Source organism: Trachemys scripta, chromosome 1 (assembly GCF_013100865.1).
Source record: "Trachemys scripta elegans isolate TJP31775 chromosome 1, CAS_Tse_1.0, whole genome shotgun sequence".
Classification (NCBI taxonomy): Eukaryota; Metazoa; Chordata; order Testudines; family Emydidae; genus Trachemys; species Trachemys scripta.
In genome coordinates this window covers 229,824,336-229,848,191 of record NC_048298.1, presented here as the reverse complement: position 1 = coordinate 229,848,191, position 23,856 = coordinate 229,824,336, and the positions used below count along the sequence as shown (strand labels likewise).

Below are 23,856 nucleotides of genomic sequence, written 5' to 3'. Positions count from 1 at the left end.
AGCCCTGCTGGGGAGATACGAGTTCAATTTGTGGGGCTCTCTGCCCAAATTCGAGGACTCCCTCCAAGAGGATGACCCAAAAAAAAAAAAAAGAGTTCAAGGCTCTGGTGGAGGAGGGTACGGCTGCCGCCAGGCAGCCTCAGATGCCACAGATACGGCAGCAAGGTCTGTGGCCTCCGGGGTGTCCATGAGAAAGTCATGACTCCTGCTGTCTGGGTTGTCCAGTGAGGTGCAGAACTCCTTACAGGACCTTCCTTCGATGGCAAGGCCCTGTTTGCGGAACAGATGGACGTGAAATTGCACAACCTGAAAGATTCCTGCACAACTCTAAAGACCCTTGGCCTCTATGTCCCGGCCCCGGCCAGGATCAAGTTTAAACCCCAGCAGGCTCCCACCCAGGCCACCCACTCTAACTATGTGCCCCCTTATAAAAAGTCAAGAGACTATAAAAAAAAAATGCCCGCAGCAGCAATCCCGGTCTGCACTCCAACCTGGGCCCTCCAAGGGTAAACAGGCAGGAAAGCGTCAGTTTTGGCGGGATGCCCGGGGGCGACTTATCAGTTCATACCAGGGATCCAATAAAGCTTCCCTTCTCCAACCAGTTATGTGCTTTTCTCCTGGAGTGGTTGCAGCTGACCTCGGACCGATGGGTCCTCAACACCATCTTCCAGGGCTACATCCTCCAATTTACTTCTACCCCACCCACTCACCCTACATCCCCATCCCTCCTCAGGGACCCCTCTCACGAGACCCTGCTCGAACAGGAGGTGAGGCAGCTCCTTGGCCCAGGAGCAGTGGCAGTGGTACCAGCGGAGTTCAGACACAAGGGGTTCTACTCCCGCTACTTCCCTATCCCAAAGGCCAAACGGGGGCTCAGGCCCATCCTGGACCTGCAAGGCCTGAACCAATACATGGTAAAGCTCAAGTTTTGCATGGTCTCTCTGGCTTCCATCATCCCCTCCCTGGATCCCGGGAACTGGTACGCTGCCCTCGATCTGCAGGACGCCTAGTTCCACATTCATATATTTGAGGGCCACAGGCGTTTCCACAGTTTCTCCGTTTCATGGGCAGGAGCACTACCAATTTGTTGTTCTCCCGTTTGGCCTGTCCACTGCTCCCAAGGTATTCACAAAGTGTACGTCTGTGGTAGCGGCCTACCTCAGACGTCGGGGGGGGGGGGGGGTCCAGATCTTCCCCTATCTCGACGACTGGCTGGTGAAGGGCAGCTCCAGGTGCGGGTAAATGACACCAAGTCCACGTTGGTCCTAGTGCAGCGCACAGAGTTCATTGGGGTAATTCTGGACGCGACGTCAGCCAGGGCCTCCCTCCCACTGGACAAGTTCGAAACCCTAAGGGAGTTCATCAGCACAGTCGCAAGGTTCCCCAGGACCACAGCCAGAGCGTGCCTCCAGCTCCTGGGTCATATGTCAGTGTGCATGTATGTGGTTCACCATGCAAGACTCAGGATGCGGCCCCTCCAGCTCTGGTTGGCCTCCGTGTTCTCCCAGTTCAGAGACAGGATGGACAAAGTCCTCAGTGTGCCCAAACCGGTGATCACCTCTCTGCGGTGGTTGTCCTCCCCAGGGAACATGCTTCACGGGGTCCTGTTCAGGGGCCAACCCTCGTCCATGGAGCTGGTGTCCGACGCATCGGATCTGGGGTAGGGAACCCATGTGGGAAACGTTCAGACCCAAGGTCTGTGGTCTGCGCAGGACCTTGCCCTGCATATAAATGTCAAGGCCCTGACTTCTGACCCCCTATACACAGTGTTCCATAAGGATAAGGTCCAGCTCCGACCACATCCTTCATTCCTCCACAAGGTGATCTCTGCCTACCATATGGGTCAGGACATTTTCCTGCCAGTGCTCTGTCCCAAATCCCACGCATCCGGTGAGGAGCACCACCTCCACATGCTGGATGTGAGACGGGCTCTGGCTTTTTACCTGGAATGTACAAAGCCGTTCAGGAAATCCTCGCAGCTGTTCATCGCCTCGGCCGAATGCATGAGAGGTTGGCTGATCTCCACTCAGCAGCTCTCCAACTGGATCACCTCGTGTATTCATACCTGTTACAACCTGTCGCCAATTGTGAGGGTGGCACACTCAACTAGGGCACAAGCCTCATTGGCTGCATTTTTGGCACATGTCCCCTTCCAGGATATTTATAGGGCTGCCACATGGTCTTCGGTTCACACATTTACCTCACATTATGCGATTGTCTCCCAAACCAGGGAGGATGCCGGGTTCGGCAGAGCTGTACTCCGTCCCAAGTGTCTGTGAACTTCTACCCACCTTCAATATAGCTGGAAGAGGTAACTATAGCTGAACCACTTGGTAATAGTGACCATAATGTCACAAGGGTAAAATGCCTACAAGCAGCATGGAGACTACTTAAAAACACCACAATAGACATTCAGAATAAATGTATACGCCAAATAAAAAAAAGACAGTAGGAGGACCAAAAGAGTGCCACCATGGCTAAACAGCAGAATAAAAGAGATGGTTAGAGGCAAAAAGACAGTCTTTAAAAATTGGAAGTCAAATCCTAATGCGATTAATAGGAAGGATCATAAACTCTGGCAAGTAAAATGTCAAAGTATAATAAAACAGGCCAAGAAAGAATTTGAGAAGCAACTTGTTATAGATGGAAAAACTAACAGTAATTTTGTTTAAAGTACATCAGAAGCAGGACGCCGCCTAAACAGGCAGTGGAACCAGTAGATGACAAAGCTGCTAAAGGAGGACTCAGGGAAGACAAGGCCCTTGCACAGCAGCTAAATGAATTTTTTGCACTGGTCTTCAATTCAGAGGTTATGGGGGAAGATACCCACATCAGAGCTATTTTTCTGGGCAAAGATCTGAAGTACTGTCCTAAATTGATCTGTCACTAGAAGAGGTTTTAGAACAAATTGGTAAACTAAACAATAAGAAGTCACCAGGACCATATGGTATTCACCTTAGCCTTCTGAAAAAACTCAAATATGAAATTGCAGTACCACTAACTATAGTATGTAACCTATCACTGAAATCATATACTTGATTACCTGCTGCATCTGAAGTGCTCTGGTCTTTGTCAGTTCAGCAAGAGTCCATCTAGCATGCATCTCTGCAGGACACCTTACAGTGGATGGATTTTCTATATTTACACAGCCTGTCATTTCCAGATTTTAAAGGGGATTTCTTAGCATGTACCATTACCTTCATGAGACCTGAATTTAATGCTGTCTTGCTTGTTGGTTCCCCTCTTTGAGCCTTTGATAACATTTCTGAAAACCATGTTCTTGATGGCTGTTAGTTCTGCAAGGAGAATCTTAGGCCACACTGCAAGTTTGTGCCTAAGGTAGTATCAGCATTGCACCTTAATGAGAGTATTCATCTCCCGCTGTTCTTTTCAAAATGTCATTGCTACAAGGCCAAAGAAAAGCTTCACACCTTGGATGTTTGGAGGGCTCTGGCATTTTACCTCAGCCACAAAAAGTCTTTCAAATCCTCTGCCGGATTCTTTGAAGTCTATGCTGAAAGGATCAAAAGAGAACCTGTTCCAGCTCATTGTATTTTACACTGGATTTTTGATAGGGATTTGATAGCTGGGGGATTTGATAGCTGCTTTCAACTACCTGAAGGGGGGTTCCAAAGAGGATGGATCTTGACTGTTCTCAGTGGTACCTGATGACAGAACAAGGAGTAATGGTATCAAGTTGCAGTGGGGGAGGTTTAGGTTGGATATTTGGAAAAACTTTTTCACTAGGAGGGTGGTGAAGCACTGCAGTGGGTTACCTAGGGAGGTGGTGGAATCTCCTTCCTTAGAGGTTTTTAAGGTCAGACTTGACAAAACCCTGGCTAGGGTGATTTAGTTGGGAATTGGTCCTGCTTTGAGCAGGGGGTTGGACTAGATGACGTCCTGAGGTCCCTTCCAACCCTGCTATTCTATGACTGTATCAAGCTTTGCTACGATCTTGCTAAAGTCCATACTCCACCATAATAATGGCCCACTCCGCTAGCGCTCATTCCACTTTATCAGCCTTTTTTGAGCAACATTCCTGAAGTGGACATTTGCAAAGCAGCAATATGCTCATCTGTACATAGCTTCTCTAGATACAACACTATTACTCAAGCTTTCTGGGATGATTCCTGCTTTGGCAAATCAGTCTCTCTTCAGATAATCCAAAGTCCTAGCACTCATAAGAAAACTGCTGGTGAGTCACCCACAGCAATATGTATATGTGCACAATCACTCAAAGGAGAAAAAATGGTATTTTAGGAGAATGAAAAATAACAGTAAGCCTGCTATGGTGATTTCTAAGAAGACGACCACATTTTAACATGCATGTAATCTGATATTCTATAGAATGTTCCTTTTTTTATTTTTAAAAATCATTTAAACATCAATCAGTAAGAGAAGATTATTAAAACCAGAGTTGTTTAAAAATCTGTATATAGAGAGACAAAACACATACTATAACCTAAATAACTACTACAACCATGATAACAAAGCAGCTACTTGGAGTCCTGAAAAACCACTAAGGGGGAAATCCTGGCGCCATTGAAGTCAGTGGCAAAACTCTCATTGATTTCAGTGGGGCCAGATTTTCACCCCCAGGATTTTATAAATAGACCAAACAGTTCACTAGGCACATAAAAACAAGACAGAAAAAAAAAAACATACTTTTTCCAACTAAGTTAAAGTGCAATTGTAAGTTATACAACAACAGGCTCTAAAAAAATCAAGTTGTAGTTTAATTAAATTAAATGACACATGTTCAGTAAGTATCACCCGTTGATAGAGAATTTTAATTTAAGGGAAATATTTCCTTTCTCAATATAGAATATAAAACGACAAGTGATGTTCATGCTCCTCTTCAGTATCAAGCTCTTTAGTATCTTTACAAGCCAGCTGTGAAGAAACGAAAGTCTTGTCTTCATCAAAAGTGTAAAATAAGTACATTTTATAAGTACATAAAATTTGAAAGGACATAAGGCAGAAGCCTAAAGACAGAACTTTAGCTCAGAGAAACAACAATTAATTCTCTGTACCAGCATAGATTTTTAAAACATGTTGGAAAATACACATTGTTTTTATTTTGCTAGAAAAGATTACTTTTATTTCCTGATCTGATTTATGAGCCTTGTGCAATCAACAGCTGATCAAACATGGTACAATCAGCACATGATTTTGCAAATAGAAGAGATGAAGAACTGCTGTTAGAGATTAAACAGTTTAAGTATGGAAAGGGGAAGATTAAAATCACAAATAGAAGTTAAAAGTGTTGACATGGAAGATTTGTACAAAACTTCCTTTTTATGATTTTCAAGAAAACCCAGGACATTAGGCTTCAAGAAAAATTTTCGAAGGTTTCATTACAATGGGCTATAATCATGATTGAAGCTTTTTTTTAGAATATCAGTAATAAATAATGCATTTCTGCCTAGCGAAGTTGTTACTATCTTTAATTACCACACCAATGAGAGTCACAGTGCTTTTTCTTAGGTTTTCACAGCAATCAGATTGTATTGGATTTCATTAATACACCTCTACCCTGATATAATACGAATTCAGATATAACGCGGTAAAGCAGCGCTCCAGGGGGGCATGGCTACGCGCTCCGGCAGATCAAAGCAAGTTCGATATAACGCAGTTTCACATATAACGTGGTAAGATTTTTTGGCTCCCGAGGACAGCGTTACATCGGGGTAGAAGTGTACTTATTTCAACAGATTATATTTTTCTCTCCAGCTCGTATGTTTTTAGATACTACATCTAGTTTACTTTCAATGGAATCAAATTCCAAATTCTTTATTACATTCAAGACATACAGTGACAAAAACCAAGATTGCATGTGTAATGACACGGTCACATACTATTTTTCATATCTTATACAACTTTTTCTACACTAGCAATGTGAATCATCTTGTACTTCTATGTACATTGAAACAAAGTAAGAAGAAAGTAATTTATATTTATGCAAGGTGGACATTGTAAATGGTTGAGGTTTTTTAAATGACACAAGAATTAGGTAGTTATTAACCCTTGCACAAACTCCATACAAAGAAGGTGTCAGGGATAGAGCAGCTTCTTAGTTTCATTTTTATGAGGTAGCTTGATGTTAATTTATATTTTGTAAATGTAATATTACTTTTCATTGACTGACTTATTTTATAGTTTCCAAACTTATGCATGTTTAAATTTGTAACTAAAATATTCTTTTACAGCTTTTATTTTTTAAGAGAATAATTTAGCAATTTTCACTTCTGTTTGGAATAATATACGTGTGTGTGTGTGTGTGTGTGTGCTTTCCAGAATTTTAATGATAATGAATGATTCTGAGGATATTGTGTTTAAATAGCAGATAGATGAGACACTATTGTTAGTGATTTTAGTAACAAGAAAAATGCGACTCAAGCAGAAAAAATACATATTTCCAGTGTTCCCATGGGTTGACACCAGTAAATCCCAGGCCAGATGCCTTAGTAATTCATGAACCAAAAGCACATCTCTCTACACATCAGTCAGGTCTGGCAGCTAGAAAAATGTTCTGTAGCTCAACTCCTCTTGGGCCTTGTGCTTGTTATCCAGCGAAAGGAAGGCACGCTTATTGCAGACAGCTAGCTAAATGGTACTCAGTGCAATAGCAATAGAGTTTTGATCTGCTGTCAAATAATTTTATCTTTACGAGAAATAAAATTCTTATAAATCTGAAGTACAAGAATAGACTATCATGAAGGCTCCGTGTTTGTCACGGAAGTCACAGATTCCGTGACCTCTGTGACTTCTGCAGCGGCCTGTGCGGCTGGCTGGGGGAGCCGCCTGAGTAGCTCGGGCAGCCCTTGGGCCAGTCGCACCAGCTGCTGCTGGGGCAGTCTTGGGGCCCCCGCAGCAGCAGGATTTTGCGTATGGGGGGGCTCAGGGCTGGGGATTGTGTGCAGTCCTTACTTGTGGAGAAGGGGAGTAGCCTTAACTTAATAAAACGTAGCCTTAACTATCATACCTAACTTTATTTGTATTTTGTATGCATTCTTTGATTATGGTAATAGACCTGATCTGTCAAAGAGAAAATACACATGTGTATGTGTTATTTACATAGATGAAGAGAGATAAATGAAAAGGTCAACTTTGGATGGAAGGAAGCCTGGAAACTCGTTTAGGTCAATCATTTTTGTAAATCATATCAGACTGACATTATGCTAACTTTTGTGTGTTGCAGTGTTGCTACAGTGGAGCTGATAACTGCTGTAAATGAACAAAATCACCCCCAGTGTCTAAATGTTAATAGCACAGCAGGAAAAACACTGCTACTATTGCAATTTGTTCACCATTACCCCTCACAGAGAGCTTGATGACTATAGAGGAATTTCTTTGGTGATTGTTCTCAGCTCTGTCCTGCTGTCGGTAATAAGAGTTGTGAACTAAATAGTGATGAAGAAAAGCACTGTTCCTGTCTCTATGCAAGAGCATTTTATGCATTTGCATTTTTAAAAAGTCCCTTATGAAAAAATATTGGCGAGTGAGAGGGGTAATCTCATTAATATAGTGGTAAAACTCCCACTGATGATTAGGGTGTTAGAATGCATAAGGCCATCTGAATAGATCTAAATGCACATTTTAAACAAATATCTTTCTGGGCTGCTTTGCTGTAATTTTGTCTTACTTATCATTGAGACCTGTAGTAAATGCTGGAAAATGTACTCCTTGTATATTTTTAAGATTTCATAAATGTTTAGAAAAAGGATTACAAATCTGGTTTTGCAGTCCTTAATCCAGGCAAAACTCTCCATTAATTTCAATAAGAGTTTTATCTGATAAAATCTGCAGATTAGGGACCTGTGTATGATAAATTCTGTTTGTATGTTAGCATTGTGTAAACTCAGGTATTGAACATTTAACAACAGTTGTTAAAAAGCACAAATATTTTTCTTGAAGAGTTTACAGAGCCAATGCCCCTGGAGCAGATTCTGTTCTGCTACTCCTATGCAATTCCCGTTGAATTCAGTGTATACCACTGAAGTCAATGGAGCTTGCATGCATGCATCTGACAACAGAATTTGGCACTGTCTCTTTCAGGGCCCTGATCCTGTTTTAGGATTTTTTGTCACCCTATCACTCTATCAGAGAATTTCCCTATTCAAGAAAGCAGATGCTTAAAGTTAAGCATGTGCTGCTGTCTGAATAGAGATGTTTTCCCAAATCAGGACTAGAGCCCCCTGTTTTCCTCTTCTGCTTTCTTTTAATGATCCTTTCTGTAAGGATCATTAATCACAGCAAAAAATAATTTCTTGCAGATAAAGATTATGTGGATTAATGCCAACTACTTATCCAGCTCTAGACATATTTAACACTGACAAATTGGAAATTTTATGTCTGATTACATTTTAATAAACTAGGTGTATTTAGATATCAGTTCTATACGCAGTTACATAGACATTAATTTTAGGAAACTAGTCTGTGTTCTATTAATATAAATGAATGGCCTTAATAAATTCCCAAGTATAGATATACCACCTAGTGGTAAAAAATGCTGGTGTTTCTCATTCACGTAATTCATGTTGAAAACTCAATGTTAAAAGGAATGTATGCAGTATAGTTGTAGCCACGTCGGTCCCAGGATATTAGAGAGACAAAGTAGGTGAGGTAATATCTTTTATTGGACCAACTTTTGTTAGTGAGAAAGACAAACCTTCAAGTCACACGGAGCTATTCTTCAGGTCTGTAAATGTTACCCGCACAAAATTCTCTATTACACACACTCTAGGGCACCTGCCTTTACCTAGTTCCTAGGGCTCAAGGCTTCCACCTCTACCTAGTTCCTAAAGCTCAAGGCATAACCCTGTTGATTTAGGCACCCCCCCACCCTTTCCCAGTTCCTACATCTCCAGGCAAAAGGCATCTAACTTTATTCCTCAATGGGCTCTGGGCTCTAGTCCTCCGTGGGCTCCAGGTAAACACCCATTCCCTATGGACTCAGGGTTTAATCTTTTGGGGATTTATGGGGTCTTTTACCAGTGAAGGAGCCTTACACAGTAATATCCTACTTAACCTCTATTTATTAACAATCACCAAAACAGAATGCACACACTAAGCATACAAGGCTCACCGCTCCCAATAAGGCAGACGTACTGTTCCTGCTGGCCAGTCAGGATCAGGTAATCTGGGGAACTCCAGATTTTGCACTCTGATTGGCAGGCTGTTGAGGTCTGGCAGCTCTAATCTTGGGGCTGTGTCCTGGAGTTGGTTCCAAAGAATTTCCTTTTGGACCTCAGTTTATATAGTGACAGGTTTCAGGGTAGCAGCTGTGTTAGTCTGTATCCACAAAAAAACCAGGAGTACTTGTGGCACCTTAGAGACTAACAAATTTATTTGAGCATAAGCTTTCATGGGCTACAGCCCACTTCATCAGATACATACAATGGAACATATTGTAAGAAGATAGATATATAGATAGATAGATAGTGATAAAGTGATAAAGTTCCTTCTCTACCTTGGTGGGTCCTGCGCTTATTGGCAGATTTTTCTTGTCTCAGAGATTCACAGTAGCCCTCAGTTTGACTACTTTCGTGGCTCAAATCTGCTGTTCACTCAGATAACCTCATCACTTGCCAATATGGGGGGAAAAAAAGAGTAAGAACAATCCCCGCAGTTTCTGCTGATCCACCATGTGGGTCAGGGAACAGCCCAGAGACCTTCCACTCTAGTGGAACCTCCTGTGTTGGATCAGGAGTTGGAAGGTTTGGGGGAGAACATGAAAAGGGGGAAGTTGCCATACCAACTCTAAGAGGCTAATTAATTAAGATGAGCTATTATCAGCAGGAGAAAAAAAACTTTTGTAGTGATAATCAAGATGGCCCATTTTGGACAGTTGACAAGTTTATATAGTGAAATGTGAGTCGTGGTTAGTTGTACCTTAACCAATCATTTTATTAAAATATTACTAAAACAATTTTAACCTAACATATTGTAAAACATATTGTACATATTGTAAAACAATTATTTAACCAATCATACCCCACCACCTTAATTGATTTATACCTAGCAAATTAATTATGTAACAGACAGAAACAATCAATGAACCAGACAGAGATCATACAGGTAAACAATCGAGAAGTGGGGACCATAAAGATAAAACAATAAAGAAGTCGGGATTTCATAACCACTACTATTGTAGTGATTTCTTGCCAGACAGAATGCTATCACATTAAGTTTTCTTTAACCATCTTAAGATTTGTTTCTTTATCTGGTTATGGTGGCTGCTATTAGGACAGGATCGCCTTCAGAACAGCCCGATATTACATGGTTTTATTGTAATTTAGATGCAATGTGAGGATGTGACTTTCTGCTTCTTAGCTAGTGGCTGCTGCTCTCCAGACAAAGGCCTTGGGCTCTACAATATGGCTACAGGAAAAGGCCTCATCCTTACAGGAAAGGAACTCCCAGTGTCACAGCTAAATGCAAGATGGAACAGATTGTTTAGCATAAGTAGTTAGCACATATTGTAAGGGATCATTCAAGGTGAAGTGGCCAGTCACAGGACAAAAAGAGGGATTTAGTTGGGTTACAGATTGTTGTAATAAGCTATAAATCCAGTGTCTCTGTTCAGTCTGTGATTTTTATTGTCTAACAGTGTTATGAATTTAAGCTCCCATGCTCATCTTTTGAATGTGTTGTACAGGTTTTCTTGGAGGATGCAGATTGATATAGAGTGATTGCTTTGTGAAAAGTGTTCACCCACAGGTAATAGGGTGTATTTGTCTTTTATATTTTCCTGTGTGAGTTCATTTGAGGGCGTAGTGATTGTCTGGTTTTAAATAGTTGTTATTGGGGCATTTAGTGCACTGGATGAGATGTACTACATGTTGTGACAGGCATGTGTAGGATCCACAGATCTAGAAAGGTGTGTTGTGGGGGTTGTTGATCATTGTAGCAGTGGAGATATGTCTGCAGGTTTTACATCTGTTGTTCTGGCAGGGTCTGGGGCTGCTTTGAGTTGGTGTGTCCTGGTCTGTGAATCCCTACGTTGGAATTCTCCCATAACTTTGCATTACAATTCCAATTAGTTACTCTTAATATATGTCATACACATTTATTTTTATCATCACATTAATACATCATTTAAAAAAAATAAAGTATCATTAATGAATGCAACCACAGTTCAAACAGCCTACACTGAGGAAAAATGTTGACCATGAAGATAAATATATTTATTAATGATGAGAAACATCCAATTTTCTCCTAATATAATTAATGCTACATTTAGCAGCCACTTACATTGAGTGTTGTTTGTTAGCAAAGTGAGTTCTTGCAAATGTGTGTTTTCAAATGTCTGTTTGAAATGTGTCCATTACCGGATGTCATAGGCATAATTAAAAATGTAATTTCTGTCACACAGTTCATCCCAACCTTGTTACTCTACTTTCTGAAAATGGAATTGTTGTATTTTTCCTCCATTTCATTGTTGTATTCTGGAACATTCTGTTCCCACTGTTATTAGGGGAAGCCTTGCTCAAAGAGACAGTCCTGTCTTGACTCTTAAAAGTAGCAAGTCTCAGGCTCATCCAAGTCTCTGGTGGTTGGGAGTTCCATCATCCATGGGCTCCTCTTTTAAGTCCTCTCGGCCAGAAAGCTGTCTGCCACTAGGTTTAGGACTAGAAACTACCATATTGAATTAAGCCAATGGTCCTTCTGGCTTAGTGTCCAGTCTCTAACAGTGTCCAATACCAACTCCTTCAGAGGAAGGTCCAGGAAACTTAATAACAAGCAATTATGGAATAACCTGCCCATGGGAAAAGTGAATTCCTTTTCTCAAGTGGTTAGTGGTTTACTTGTGCCCTGAAGCATGAGGGTTTAAGTGCTATAAACATTTTTTTATGTAATATATTCCATCCGATATGCATGTTTACAGGGAAATTTTCTATTTTCTTTTTTCAAAGTTGTGATGCACATCGCAATATGGTCTCTAAAATTTCTGTGTAAAATACATACAGGTACTGCTGTTGCCTAACATACCTTGTTTTTCTCTCTTGTAATAAATAATTCCGTAACCCCATAATAAATGGGAAACTGTTCCACAACCGGGGTGGGGGAAAGTGGCTTCTGGCTACTGCACTACATTAATTTTGGGGATTTGTTTTTTTGTACGTTTGTTTATAATATGTGATCAAGGGGTTGTAGCTTTGATGAGCCATAACACTATATAAATGTTAAAACACTAATATTTATTAATACATATAGTTAGGAATACAGACATGTAAATACAACTATGCTAATAAACTATGTAGCTTTGTTATTGCATTCGTGATCTTGGTCAGCGCTTATTCAGTAGTTTTTGCCATGACCAGCAAATTTCCATATAGATGACAATAACATTTAGCATTTACTATATAGCATTTTTCATCCCTAGAGCTCAAAGTATGTTATGAAAGAAGTTATTTAGTATGTTTTGCAGATGGGCAAGATGGGATGTAATGGGCCCATGTGAATTGCCCATGGTTACACAGCTGGTCAGCAGAAGAGCTAAGAATAAATGCAATTTTCCTGAACCTGTTGCCTCCCAGTCCCCTTTGTCTCACAGGATAACCCTGTGGTGTCAAGACCAGCTCTATATGGCTATTTTCCTAGGTGCAAGTTCTAGTAACACGTAAATCCTATGAAAAAAACTTTGCCTGGTCACTTTTTAAAAACTCAATATCTTTCATTAAAGCAGAGCTTTTCAGTACATTCGTATATGAAACTAATTTTCAGTTGATTTTCATAGTTGAACTGGGATCATCTACCAGGGTAATTTCCATAATGTCGTTTAATGTTACTTATTAAACTAACAGTGACTGAGTGTGCAGACCATTTATTTTTAATTTTTGCATTTATAGATACTTGTTTCACAGTGGCAATCCAGAGCATCCAGGAGATATTCTACTAAATACTACAGTAGAGGTTCTGCCTTTTAAGGTATGAATACATTAATATCTCTCCTTTCTATATTAGAGTAAAGGCAAAACTCCTAATTTCTAATGAAATCATTGGATTGGGAAAATATGGGTGTCTCTTTTATTGGAATTGAAAACCACTTATCTCATCACATTTATTCCTCTTTACTTTAAACAGACCTTATTTACAAAGAGCAGAGACTTTCATTCAGAATAAAGCTTGGTAAAAGGAAGATGGGTAATCTGGAGGAGAACAGTGTTTACTCATCTACATTTGTTTAGCTGCTGCTTTTATTTTAAAGAATTGGATTTTGGAGGAATTGGCTTCACTCCGCTTCCTCATTTTTCAACCACTGAGTGTCCAGCCTTAAAGATCCTGCACAAATCCAGCTAAGCAAATATTTTGGCATCTTAATGGTCAAGTTACCAGAACAGAGTCTGAAACTTTCTATTCCTTCCACACAACCAACCTGGATTTTACCTCAAGATGGCAATGCAGTGAATAAAGTCAATTCCAGTCTGAAGTCAGACTCTAACCACTGTATCTAAAGGAGAATCTTTAGTCTTTTTCACCACAAAAATTTCTATTCCAAAAGACATTACTTCAAAAAGAGGGTTATTTCAGTAGATATGAAAAGAGTAATCTAAAGTATTTCTGTCTGATCTCATTGCAAATGATACACATCTGATGCAGATATTTTCAGCTGGAAGAACCCTGACCATTGTGTCTGGAAGATTAACATATGATGATTCAAAGTGATATCAGAGCAGTGATCTTGCTAGTATTCCTCTCTCCCCTACTTTATTCCTATACAAATCCTACCTTCAACACTCATGAGATATTACTTCGCAATTTTAATCAAAACAAGACCCACTCTCCTCTCCCCACTTTCTTGTGTTGTGAGAGGCCAAACTTATTGATGTTCATACATACATTACAAGAGTGAAATTATAAAAAAGAAATAACTGCTCAAAATGCAAAAATTATTTGGAGAGCTGCATAATTTCACAATGGAAATATCTTTAGCCAAATTCAGAACTGGCATAAACAGGCATGAAATTGAGGTGTACCGGAATTAGGCCTGAATTTGGCTCATCATATTTACATTCTACCGGGTAGAGTTAATTTGATTTAAGTTCACTAGTTTTACCTTGGAGGTCAGCTGGAAAAGATGGGAAACATTTCAGACAGGAGCAGGTAAACAGTGTTGTAAGTCAGATTGTATCTTGATACCCCTTTCTCCTGATGTTTGATTCTTGTTGATTCATCAACAATATTTTTCTTTAAAAAAATCCATATATTTATCATGTATACAATTCTAAACATTATTAAAATTAATAATTTTAATACAGTTTACGTTTCATCATACTATTTTTACATGTCTAAATAAAGGCCAGGATGTATAGAAAGACAACTAGAAGCCTATAAAAGGGGTTAAAATATGTTGCCAACTCTTGTGATTTTTATCGCGTCTTGCCATATTTGTTGTTTTTCTTAAATCCTTAGTTTCTTGAGTCAAGTGATTACATGAGGGTATTAGCATTTTTAAAGGAAAACAAAAAATAAAGTAATTTTCTAGCCCTAGTGATTGCAGAGAAAACTTTGAAAAGTTTGAAAGTGGTGGATGTGATATATCTTGACTTTAGCAAAGCTTTTGATACAGTCTCCCACAGTATTCTTGCCAGCAAGTTAAAAAAATATGGATTGGATGAATGGACTATAAGATGGATAGAAAGCTGGCTAGATGGTTGGGCTCAACGGGTAGCGATCAACAGCTCGATGTCCAGTTGGCAGCTGGTATCAAGCAGAGTGCCCCAGGTATCTGTCCTGGGGCCAGATTTGTTCAACATCTTCATTAATGATCTGGATGATGGATGGATTGCACCCTCAGCAAGTTCGTGGATGACACTAAGCTGGGGGGAGAGGTAGGGTCCAGAGTGACCTAGACAGATTGGAGGTATATAAAATCATGAGTGGTGTGGAGAAAGCGAATAAGGAAAAGTTATTTACTTGTTCCCATAATATAAGGACTAGGGGCCACAAAATGAAATTAATGGGCAGCAGGTTTAAAACAAATAAAAGGAAGTTCTTCACACAGTGCACAGTCAACCTGTGGAACTCCTTGCCTGAGGAGATTTTGAAGGCTAGGACTATAACAGGGTTTAAAAGAGAACTAGATACATTCATGGAGGTTAAGTCTATTAATGGCTATTAGCCAGGATGAGTAAGGAATGGTGTCCCTAGCCTCTGTTTGTCAGAGGCTGGAGATGGATGGCAGGAGAGAGAACACTTGATCATTACCTGTTAGGTTCACTCCCTCTGGGGCACCTGGCATTGGCCACTGTCAGCAGACAGGATACTGGGCTGGATGGACCTTTGGTCTGACCCAGTATGACCATTCTTATGTTCTTATGGAGGATTGGGCCAAAATAAATCTGATGAGGTTCAACAAGGACAAGGGCAGAGTCTTGCACTTAGGGCAGAAGAATCCCATGCACCGCTACAGGCTGGGGCTTGACTGGCTAAAGTGGCAGTTCTTCAGAAAAGGACCTGGGGATTACAGTGGACGAGAAGCTGGCTGTGAGTCAACAGTGTGCCCTTGTTGCAAGATGGCTAACGGAATATTAGGCTACATTAGTAGGAACATTGCTAGCAGATTGAGGGAAGTGATTATTCCCCTCTATTTGGCACTGTGATGCCACATCTGGAGTATTGTGTCCAGTTTTGGGCCCCCTACTACAGAAAGGATTTGGACAAATTGGAGAGAGTCCAGCAGAGGGCAACGAAAATTATTAGGGGGCTGGGGCACAAGACTTAGGAGGAGAGGCTGAGGGAACTGGGCTTATTTAGTCTACAGAAGAAAAGAGTGAGATGGTATTTGATAGCAGCCTTCAACTACCTGAAGCGGGGTTCCAAAGAGGATGGAGCTAGGCTGTTCTCCGTGATGGCAGATGACAGAACAAGGAGCAAGGGTCTCAAGTTGTAGTGCGGGAGGTCTAGGTTGGATATTAGGAAAAACTATTTCACTAGGTGGCTGGTGAAGCACTGGAATAGGTTACCTAGGGAGGTGGTGGAATCTCCTTCCTTAGAGGTTTTTAAGGCCCAGCTTGACAAAGCCTGGCTGGGATGATTTAGTTGGGGTTGGTCTTGCTTTGAGCAGGGGGTTGGACTAGATGACCTCCTGAGGTCTCTTCCGACCCTAATCTTCTATGATTCTATGACCTGAGGACATGTCTACATATGGATATCCAGAAAAATTAATCCAAATTAACTAAAGGTGTGAATTTGAAGTAGAATTAGCTAAACCACATTCACTTCCAAAGTGAATTAAACTAAATTGAATTAAGGCCACTTTAATTCTGAATAACCCTATCAAGCATTTTTGATTAATCACCAGGAATTCCCCAGAGTAGAGCCTTTGGATTTAGATCATCTGACCCTGGATGCAATTACTAGACTGTTCACATTTCTTTCTTCAGTTTCATTTTTCTATCTCTTTATTAAAGAGAGCTTACCATCCCCTTTGTACATGGAGGGTCTTTTCTAGAGGCATTGTGTATTGAATAATTACAAATACACCTCTACCCCAATATAAACTGTCCTTGGGAGCCAAAAAATCTTACCGTGTTATAGGTGAAACCGCGTTATATCGAACTTGCTTTGATCCACCGGAGTGCGCAGCCCTGCCCCCCCCCGGAGCACTGCTTTACCACATTATATCCGAATTTGTGTTATATCGGGTCACATTATACTGGGGTAGAGGTGTACTGTATTTTTCACATTGATCAGATGGCTCTTCATCTCAAATATTTTTTTACCAAAAGTAAATTAGGGATTTCACAGATCCCAGGAGCTAGTCCTCCCATCATTTTCTACAAACCCTACGCATCCAAAAGCAAAGCTCCAGCAAATATTTGATATACACCAAGCTGTTTAGATCTAGCTGGCAAGAATGTAAATGTATAGAAAAGTCATCCAGCAACAAGAGCCAAAAAAAGCATCTAAAGCATTAATTGCTAGATAGCTGGAGTATTGCATTAAAGAAGCCTATGAAGCAGGCTTACAGGAAAGATAAAGCTCTTCAAACAAGGACATTGTTTACTTACAGGAAAGATAAAGCTCTTCAAACCTTACAGGAAAGATAAAGCTCTTCAAATAAGGACATTATTTACTTCCTGGACTGGTAAATTGTTTGTGTTGAATTAAAGGCATTGGTAGGGCAGCAACAGTCACCTAATTAAGCATTCACCAGGCGCTAGGAATTGGACACAGGCCTTGACAGATGCTGTTTTAGCAGGAGGGTATTGCATACAGTACTGTGATACCTAATAATCTCTTAAAGTATCATTGCTTCAGTAGTCTTGCTTGTGGCCTACCCTTGCTTGTGGCTTTCCCATGATAGGAATGGTGAGCCTGGATAAGAATGAGAAAGTTGATAACTGCTGAGTACCTGGGCACAACTTTCTGACCCACCTGTTAATTGGAAGTAAGTAAAAGCAGGGCCACCCAGAGGGGAGGGGCAAGTGGGGCAATTTGCCCTGGGCCCCGCGAGAATATCTGAGGCGTCCAGGGCCCCACCTCCATCTTCCCCCATCCCCCGGCGCCTCAGTGCGCCATGTCAGGAGCGGCCCTGGACAGTGTTGCAGCAGCGTGGCTCTGGCGAGGCCTGAGCTCCTCCCGCTGAGTCAGAGCCATGTGGTAAGGGGGCGGGGCTGTGAGCTCCGGTCCCGCCGGAGCCACACTGCTGCAGCTCTGTCCAGGGGCCAGGACAGCTCCTGGACGTGGCGCGCTGAGGCTCTGAGAGAGGGGAGAGGTGGGGGTAACCCAGGAGCGGCCCTGCACAGCGCTGCTGGGGGGTGGTCAGGGGATGGGGAATGGGGGGTTGGATCGTGGGCGTTCTGGGGGTCTGTCAGGACTTGGCGGGGGGGTGAATAGGGGTCGGGGCAGTCAGGGGACAGGGAGCAGCAGGGGGAGTTCGTGGTGGGTGAGGTTCCGGGGTGGTGATTGGAGGAGGTCGGGGGGGACAAGGAGCAGGATGGGTCGGGGGGCAGAAAGTGGGTGGGGGTTGGATAGAGGGCAGGGCCAGGCTGTTTGGGGAGGCACAGCCTTCCCTACCCTAAAGCTCATTCAGCAGTTTGAGGCTTGCAGACAGCTATTTAACACAGAGAGCCAAGCTGTTATCTTTTCCCTTAGGGCTACCATCCCTTTCACTTCTCAAATGCCAAATTATAGTCTACATTTAATTTCAGTGCCATAGGGAGATTCATGTCAGGGGAGGGTAGCTTCATTTAAAATTAGCCACCTTAGATTAATAGTGATAGAGCCAAGAGAGCCATGGGGGAGGGATCACATGAGGAGCAATATCTTACACCACCTACCTCCTTCCCAACCCTACCAAGGGAGACCTCCCTCCCCTGCATTCCCCGAGGCTCCAGAAGGGTTAATTCAGTGGTTCTCAAACTTTTGTACTGGTGACCCCTTTCACATAGCAAACCTCTGAGTGCAACTCTCCCTTATAAATTAAAAACACTTTTTTATATATTTAACACTATTATAAATGCTGGAGGCAAAGCGGGGTTTGAGGTGGAGGCTGACAGCTCGCAACCCCCAGTAATAACCTCGTGACCCCCTGAGGGGTCCCGACCCCCAGTTTGAGAACCCCTGGGTTAATTTAATTTTAGCACCCTGTGTCCATTCACATGCATGTGCTATTTTGAGCATTTCAGTTTTCACAACATAGGCTCATCCCAAATTCTGGAACAAGCTCAAACGCTCAGTTTGTGGAGTATGTACATAGTCTATACTAAAGACAAACCCACAGTAACCATCTCCAGTTTGTGAGGGACCCCATGGAGCCAGTCTCTAGGAAACAGATAAATTCATGGAGGTTAAGTCCATTAATGGCTATTAGCCAGGATGGGTAAGGAATGGTGTCCCTAGCCTCTGTTTTTCAGAGGGTGGAGATGGATTGCAGGAGAGAGATCACTTGATCATTACCTGTTAGGTTCATTCCCTCTGGGGCACCTGGCATTGGCCACTATCTGTAGACAGGATACTGGGCTGGATGGACCTTTGGTCTGACCCAGTATGGCCATTCTTATGTTCTAACCTAAATGAACCCAAAGTTATGGAGACAGATATGAGTCAAGGAAACCAGCAGAGTATCAAAACCTGGAAAAATCTCTGACTGCATGGGCTCAGGCATTTGGTCACAAGCTGAGGTGGTTCAAAAATTTTGGATATTTTTTAAGCAGAATTTTTTTTTATTGTTTCTTTAAACAATCAAACACAGCAAGCAGCAAATGTTTGGCCACACACTTCTGAAACCCCAAACCATGTTCAGGTTTTGGCAGACTAATTTCAGCTTTTCAATTAAAAAAACCACAACAAATTTTGAAGGAAAGCAGACATTGTCCGTGATTTTTTCTGCTTTTTAAAAACCCCTAGTTTTCGATCTAAAAAAACTTTTGACGGAAAATATTTGTCCAAGCCTTTTAATGAGCTTTAGTGCTTTGTAGCACTAGCTGATACTGAGAACCAGTGATAGCTTGTAAAGGTGACTTGAAAAGAAGTTTTCTCAACACTGGGTTTGTGCCGAGATGCGGAAGGTTTTTAAATGTTTATTTTTACCAGGGCCGCCTGGGGTGGGGGGGGGAAGAGTGGGGCAATTTGCCCTGGGCCCCCCAGGGGCCTGCACAAGAATATAGTATTCTATAGTATTGTAACTTTTTTTTATGGAAGGGGCCCCCGAAATTGCTTTGCCCCAGGCCCCCTGAATCCTCTGGGCAGCCCTGAGTAAAAGTTGTTTGAGGACAGATTGTTCTGTAGATAGACTTACTGAAGTGGAAGTTGATTGTTAATTATTGTTCTAGTGTTACAAACTGATCTGTGTTTTAGCTTTGGAAGCATTCTCAGTTTGTAGAAAAAGCAGCCAGCCCCAATTTGGTGGGTGATAAGTTTCTGATCCTGCCTCCTCAAACTGCAGATGAGAACAAAAACGAACTATAGGAATATGATAAGCCTGGATGCTCAAAAGAGAAATCCGCAAGTATCCGATTTCTTTCTGAATACAGCAGGCAGATTAGCTAGACCTATTTTAAGATTAAAGTGTGCTGTATGGTTTCATGAGTGTCCTTTGGGTGGGGAAGAGGTTACTTGATCTTTCTCTCCCCAAATCAGCCGTGGAGCGGGCTTTACCCAGAGTGTCTTTTCTGTCGTGTATGCCAGTATCTGCAATATCCTTGTGCTTCATCATATGAGTTCTTATGAGTGGTATTTTTCTCTTCTACCCTGAAGCCAAATACAGTCAGTTCTGGAACAGGTTGTTTTTTTGTTTTTGTTTTGTTTTAAGAAAAGTCTGTGCTATAAATAACATCTGTTTGCTCATGGAAATAGTAGGCTGGTTCAAAGTTTTTAGGAAAGTGCTCTAAATAGAGAACATGGGCACCCACGTTTTGCTCTAGCTTGCAAATTTATTAGATACATGCAAAATAAGTGCTTTCATTTTGTTTTGTGCCTGTTTTATTTTAGAATGAAGACTTGATATTAAGCAAAGAAACCAAAGACAAACGCTTGGAGGACGGTTATTTCAGAATAGGTAATACTGTGCACCATAGAACAGCAATGTTCGTTCTTTTACAAACATAGAAATAGAAATAAAATTTGTTTTATTACTATATCAATTAGTAAAATGTTATTTTTTTTTAAAAGCCTTTATATGTTTCTGATCATTTTCATTGCGTAACTGACCTTATAAATGTTACTTGCCCTTTTCAGGTTGCTTTAATGAACGAAGTTCTGATGTGATTCTTAGTTGTGAAAAAAAGGATTTTATTCATCACTTTTTAAAGTATTATAGTTAAAGTTTTTATTCATTTTAGCTTTGGTCTATTAATAGCCTTTACAACATCATGTTTATTCATCCTGATATAACCAAAGTTTCTACCAGTAGAAATACCAATATCCATACATGCTTAATGTAGTTTATATATATTTAAGTCAAAATTTAAAAGTTGGTTGCCTAAAATTTGACCTCTGAATCCAATCTAACCAAAAGTGGCCTAATTTTCAGAGGTGTTGTACACCCACAGCTACACTGAATTTAAGCTTTTTTATTCCATATTAGTGCTTCTGCTGCTTAGTCTGTGTGCTAAGGCTATATGTACTGCAGTATTTGCCAATGAAAAACTGAAGCTGATGGCAAAGAGCTCTGAGCATTATGGAAGATTTCTGGGAGTGTTGTAAGGGTTCCATTTTCCTACTATTAGACTTAAACAAAAAAAAATAAAAAACCCTCAAAAACTTATTTATGGTGAATTACTGCAGCCAATTCATGACTGTAGCGTTGCAAATCCATTTATTGAATAGATAGTCACTAAGGCTGTCGATTAATCTCAGTTAACTCACGCGATTAACTCAAAAAATTAATCACGATTAAAAATGAATCGTGATTAATCGCAGTTTTAATCGCACTGTTAAACAATAGAATACCAATTGAAATTTATTGAATATTTTGGATGTTTTTCTATATTTTCATATATATTGTATTCTGTGTTGTAATTGAAATCAAAGTGTACATTATCTTTTATTACAAATATTTGCACTGTAAATGATAAAAGAAATAGTATTTTTCAATTCACCTCATACAAGCACTGTATGAGTAGTGCAATCTCTCTGTTGTGAACTCCTTGGGGGAGAATTCTACGTCTCCTGTTCTGTTTTACTCGCATTCTGCCATATATTTTCATAGAATCATAGAATATCAGGGTTGGAAGGGACCTCAAGAGGTCATCTAGTCCAACCCCCTGCTCAAAGCAGGACCAATTCCCAACTAAATCATCCCAGCCAGGGCTTTGTCAAGCCGGGCCTTAAAAACCTGCAAGGAAGGAGACTCCACCACCTCCTTAGGTAATGCATTCCAGTGCTTCACCACCCTCCTAGTGAAATAGTGTTTCCTAATATCCAACCTGGACCTCCCCCACTGCAACTTGAGACCATTGCTCCTTGTTCTATCATCTGCCACCACTGAGAACAGCCGAGCTCCATCCTCTTTGGAACCCCCCTTCAGGTAGTTGAAGGCTGCTATCAAATCCCCCCTCATTCTTCTCTTCTGGAGACTAAACAATCCCAGTTCCCTCAGCCTCTCCTCATAAGTCATGTGTTCCAGACCCCAATCATTTTTGTTGCCCTCCGCTGGACTCTTTCCAATTTCTCCACATCCTTCTTGTAGTGTGGGGCCCAAAACTGGACACAGTATTCCAGATGAGGCCTCACCAATGTTGAATAAAGGGGAACGATCACGTTCCTCGATCTGCTGGCAATGCCCCTACTTATACAGCCCAAAATGCCGTTAGCCTTCTTGGCAACAAGAGCACGCTGTTGACTCATATCCAGCTTCTCGTCCACTGTGACCCCTAGATCCTTTTCTGCAGAACTGCTACCTAGCCATTCGGTCCCTAGTCTGTAGCAGAGCATGGGATTCTTCTGTCCTAAGTGCAGGATTCTGCACTTGTCCTTGTTGAACCTCATCAGGGTTTTTTTTGGCCCAATCCTCAAATTTGTCTAGGTCCCTCTGTATCCAATCGCTACCCTCTAGTGTATCTACCACGCCTCCTAGTTTAGTGTCATCTGCAGACTTGCTGAGAGTGCAGTCCACACCATCCTCCAGATCATTAATAAAGATATTAAACAAAACCGGCCCCAGGACCGACCGTTGGGGCACTCCGCTTGAAACCGGCTGCCAACTAGACATGGAGCCATTGATCACTACCCGTTGTGTTATAGCAGTCTCGGATGATGACCCAGCACATGTTGTTCATTTTAAGAACACTTTCACTGCAGATTTGACAAAATGCAAAGAAGGTACCAATGTGAGATTTCTAAAAATAGCTACAGCACTCGACCCCAGGTTTAAGAATCTGAAGTGCCTTCCAAAATCTGAGAGGGATGAGATGTGGTGCATGCTTTTATAAGTCTTAAAAAAGCAACACTCCAATGTGGAAACTACAGAACCTGAACCACCAAAAAAGAAAATCAACCCTCTGCTGGTGGCATCTCACTCAGATGATGAAAATGAACATGAGTCAGTCCGCACCGCTTTGGATTGTTGTTGAGCAGAACCCGTCATCAGCATGGACGCATGTCCCCTGGAAGGGTGGTTGAAGCATGAAGGGACATATGAATCATTAGTGCAACTGGCATGTAAATATCTTGTGACGCTGGCTACAACAGTGCCATGAGAACGCCTGTTCTCACTTTCAGGTGACATTGTAAACAAGAAGTGGGCAGCATTATCTCCTGCAAATGTAAAGAAACTTATTTGTCTGAGGGATTGGCTGAACAAGAAGTAGGACTGAGTGGACTTGCAGGCTCTAAAATTTTACATTGTTGTATTTTTGAATGGCAGTTTTTTTGTACATAATTCTACATTTGTAAGTTCAACTTTCATGATAGCGATTGCACTACAGTACTTGTATGAGGTGAATTGAAAAAAAATTTGTTTTTTATAGTGCAAATATTTGTAATAAGAAAATAAATATAAAGTGAGCACTGTACACTTTGTAATCTGTGTTGTGATTGAAATCAATATATTTGAAAATGTAGAAAACATCAAAAAATATTTAAATAAATGGTATTCTATTATTTAACAGTGTGATTAATCGCGATTAATTTTTTTAATTGCTTTAAACACCGTATCTTGTATTTGTTTGTCTGGAGATTGTTTATTTAGGATATGCTTTTGTTCATTTGAAGGTAAATTTGAAAGTGGTATAGCAGAAGGGACAGTTGACCCAAGTCTAAACCCTATTTCATCATTTCGGCTTTCGGTAATACAAAACTCAGCAGTCTGGGCAATTCTGAATGAGGTGAGATGTTGTGTACTTTACCCCTTTTAAAATCAGAATATCAAATATGAGATGTTTTTAATTGCATCAACATATTTGA

The 23,856-nt window shown here is 41.2% G+C and overlaps 1 protein-coding gene across 4 annotated transcripts in view; it reads left to right on the top strand.

Moving 5' to 3' along the window:
• The window catches only part of MGAT4A (alpha-1,3-mannosyl-glycoprotein 4-beta-N-acetylglucosaminyltransferase A), a 136,961-nt gene that overhangs the window by 110,113 nt on the left and 2,992 nt on the right, over positions 1-23,856 (top strand). For 3 of the 4 annotated variants that reach the window (XM_034757955.1, XM_034757953.1, XM_034757954.1), the window contains exons 13-15: positions 12,855-12,933; positions 20,443-20,509; positions 23,665-23,777. In XM_034757955.1, coding sequence (XP_034613846.1) covers positions 12,855-12,933; positions 20,443-20,509; positions 23,665-23,777 — 259 coding nt within the window. Of the gene's footprint in view, positions 1-12,854; positions 12,934-20,442; positions 20,510-23,664; positions 23,778-23,856 lie in introns of those variants that run through there. The other variant, XR_004644022.1, reaches the window with a different exon arrangement.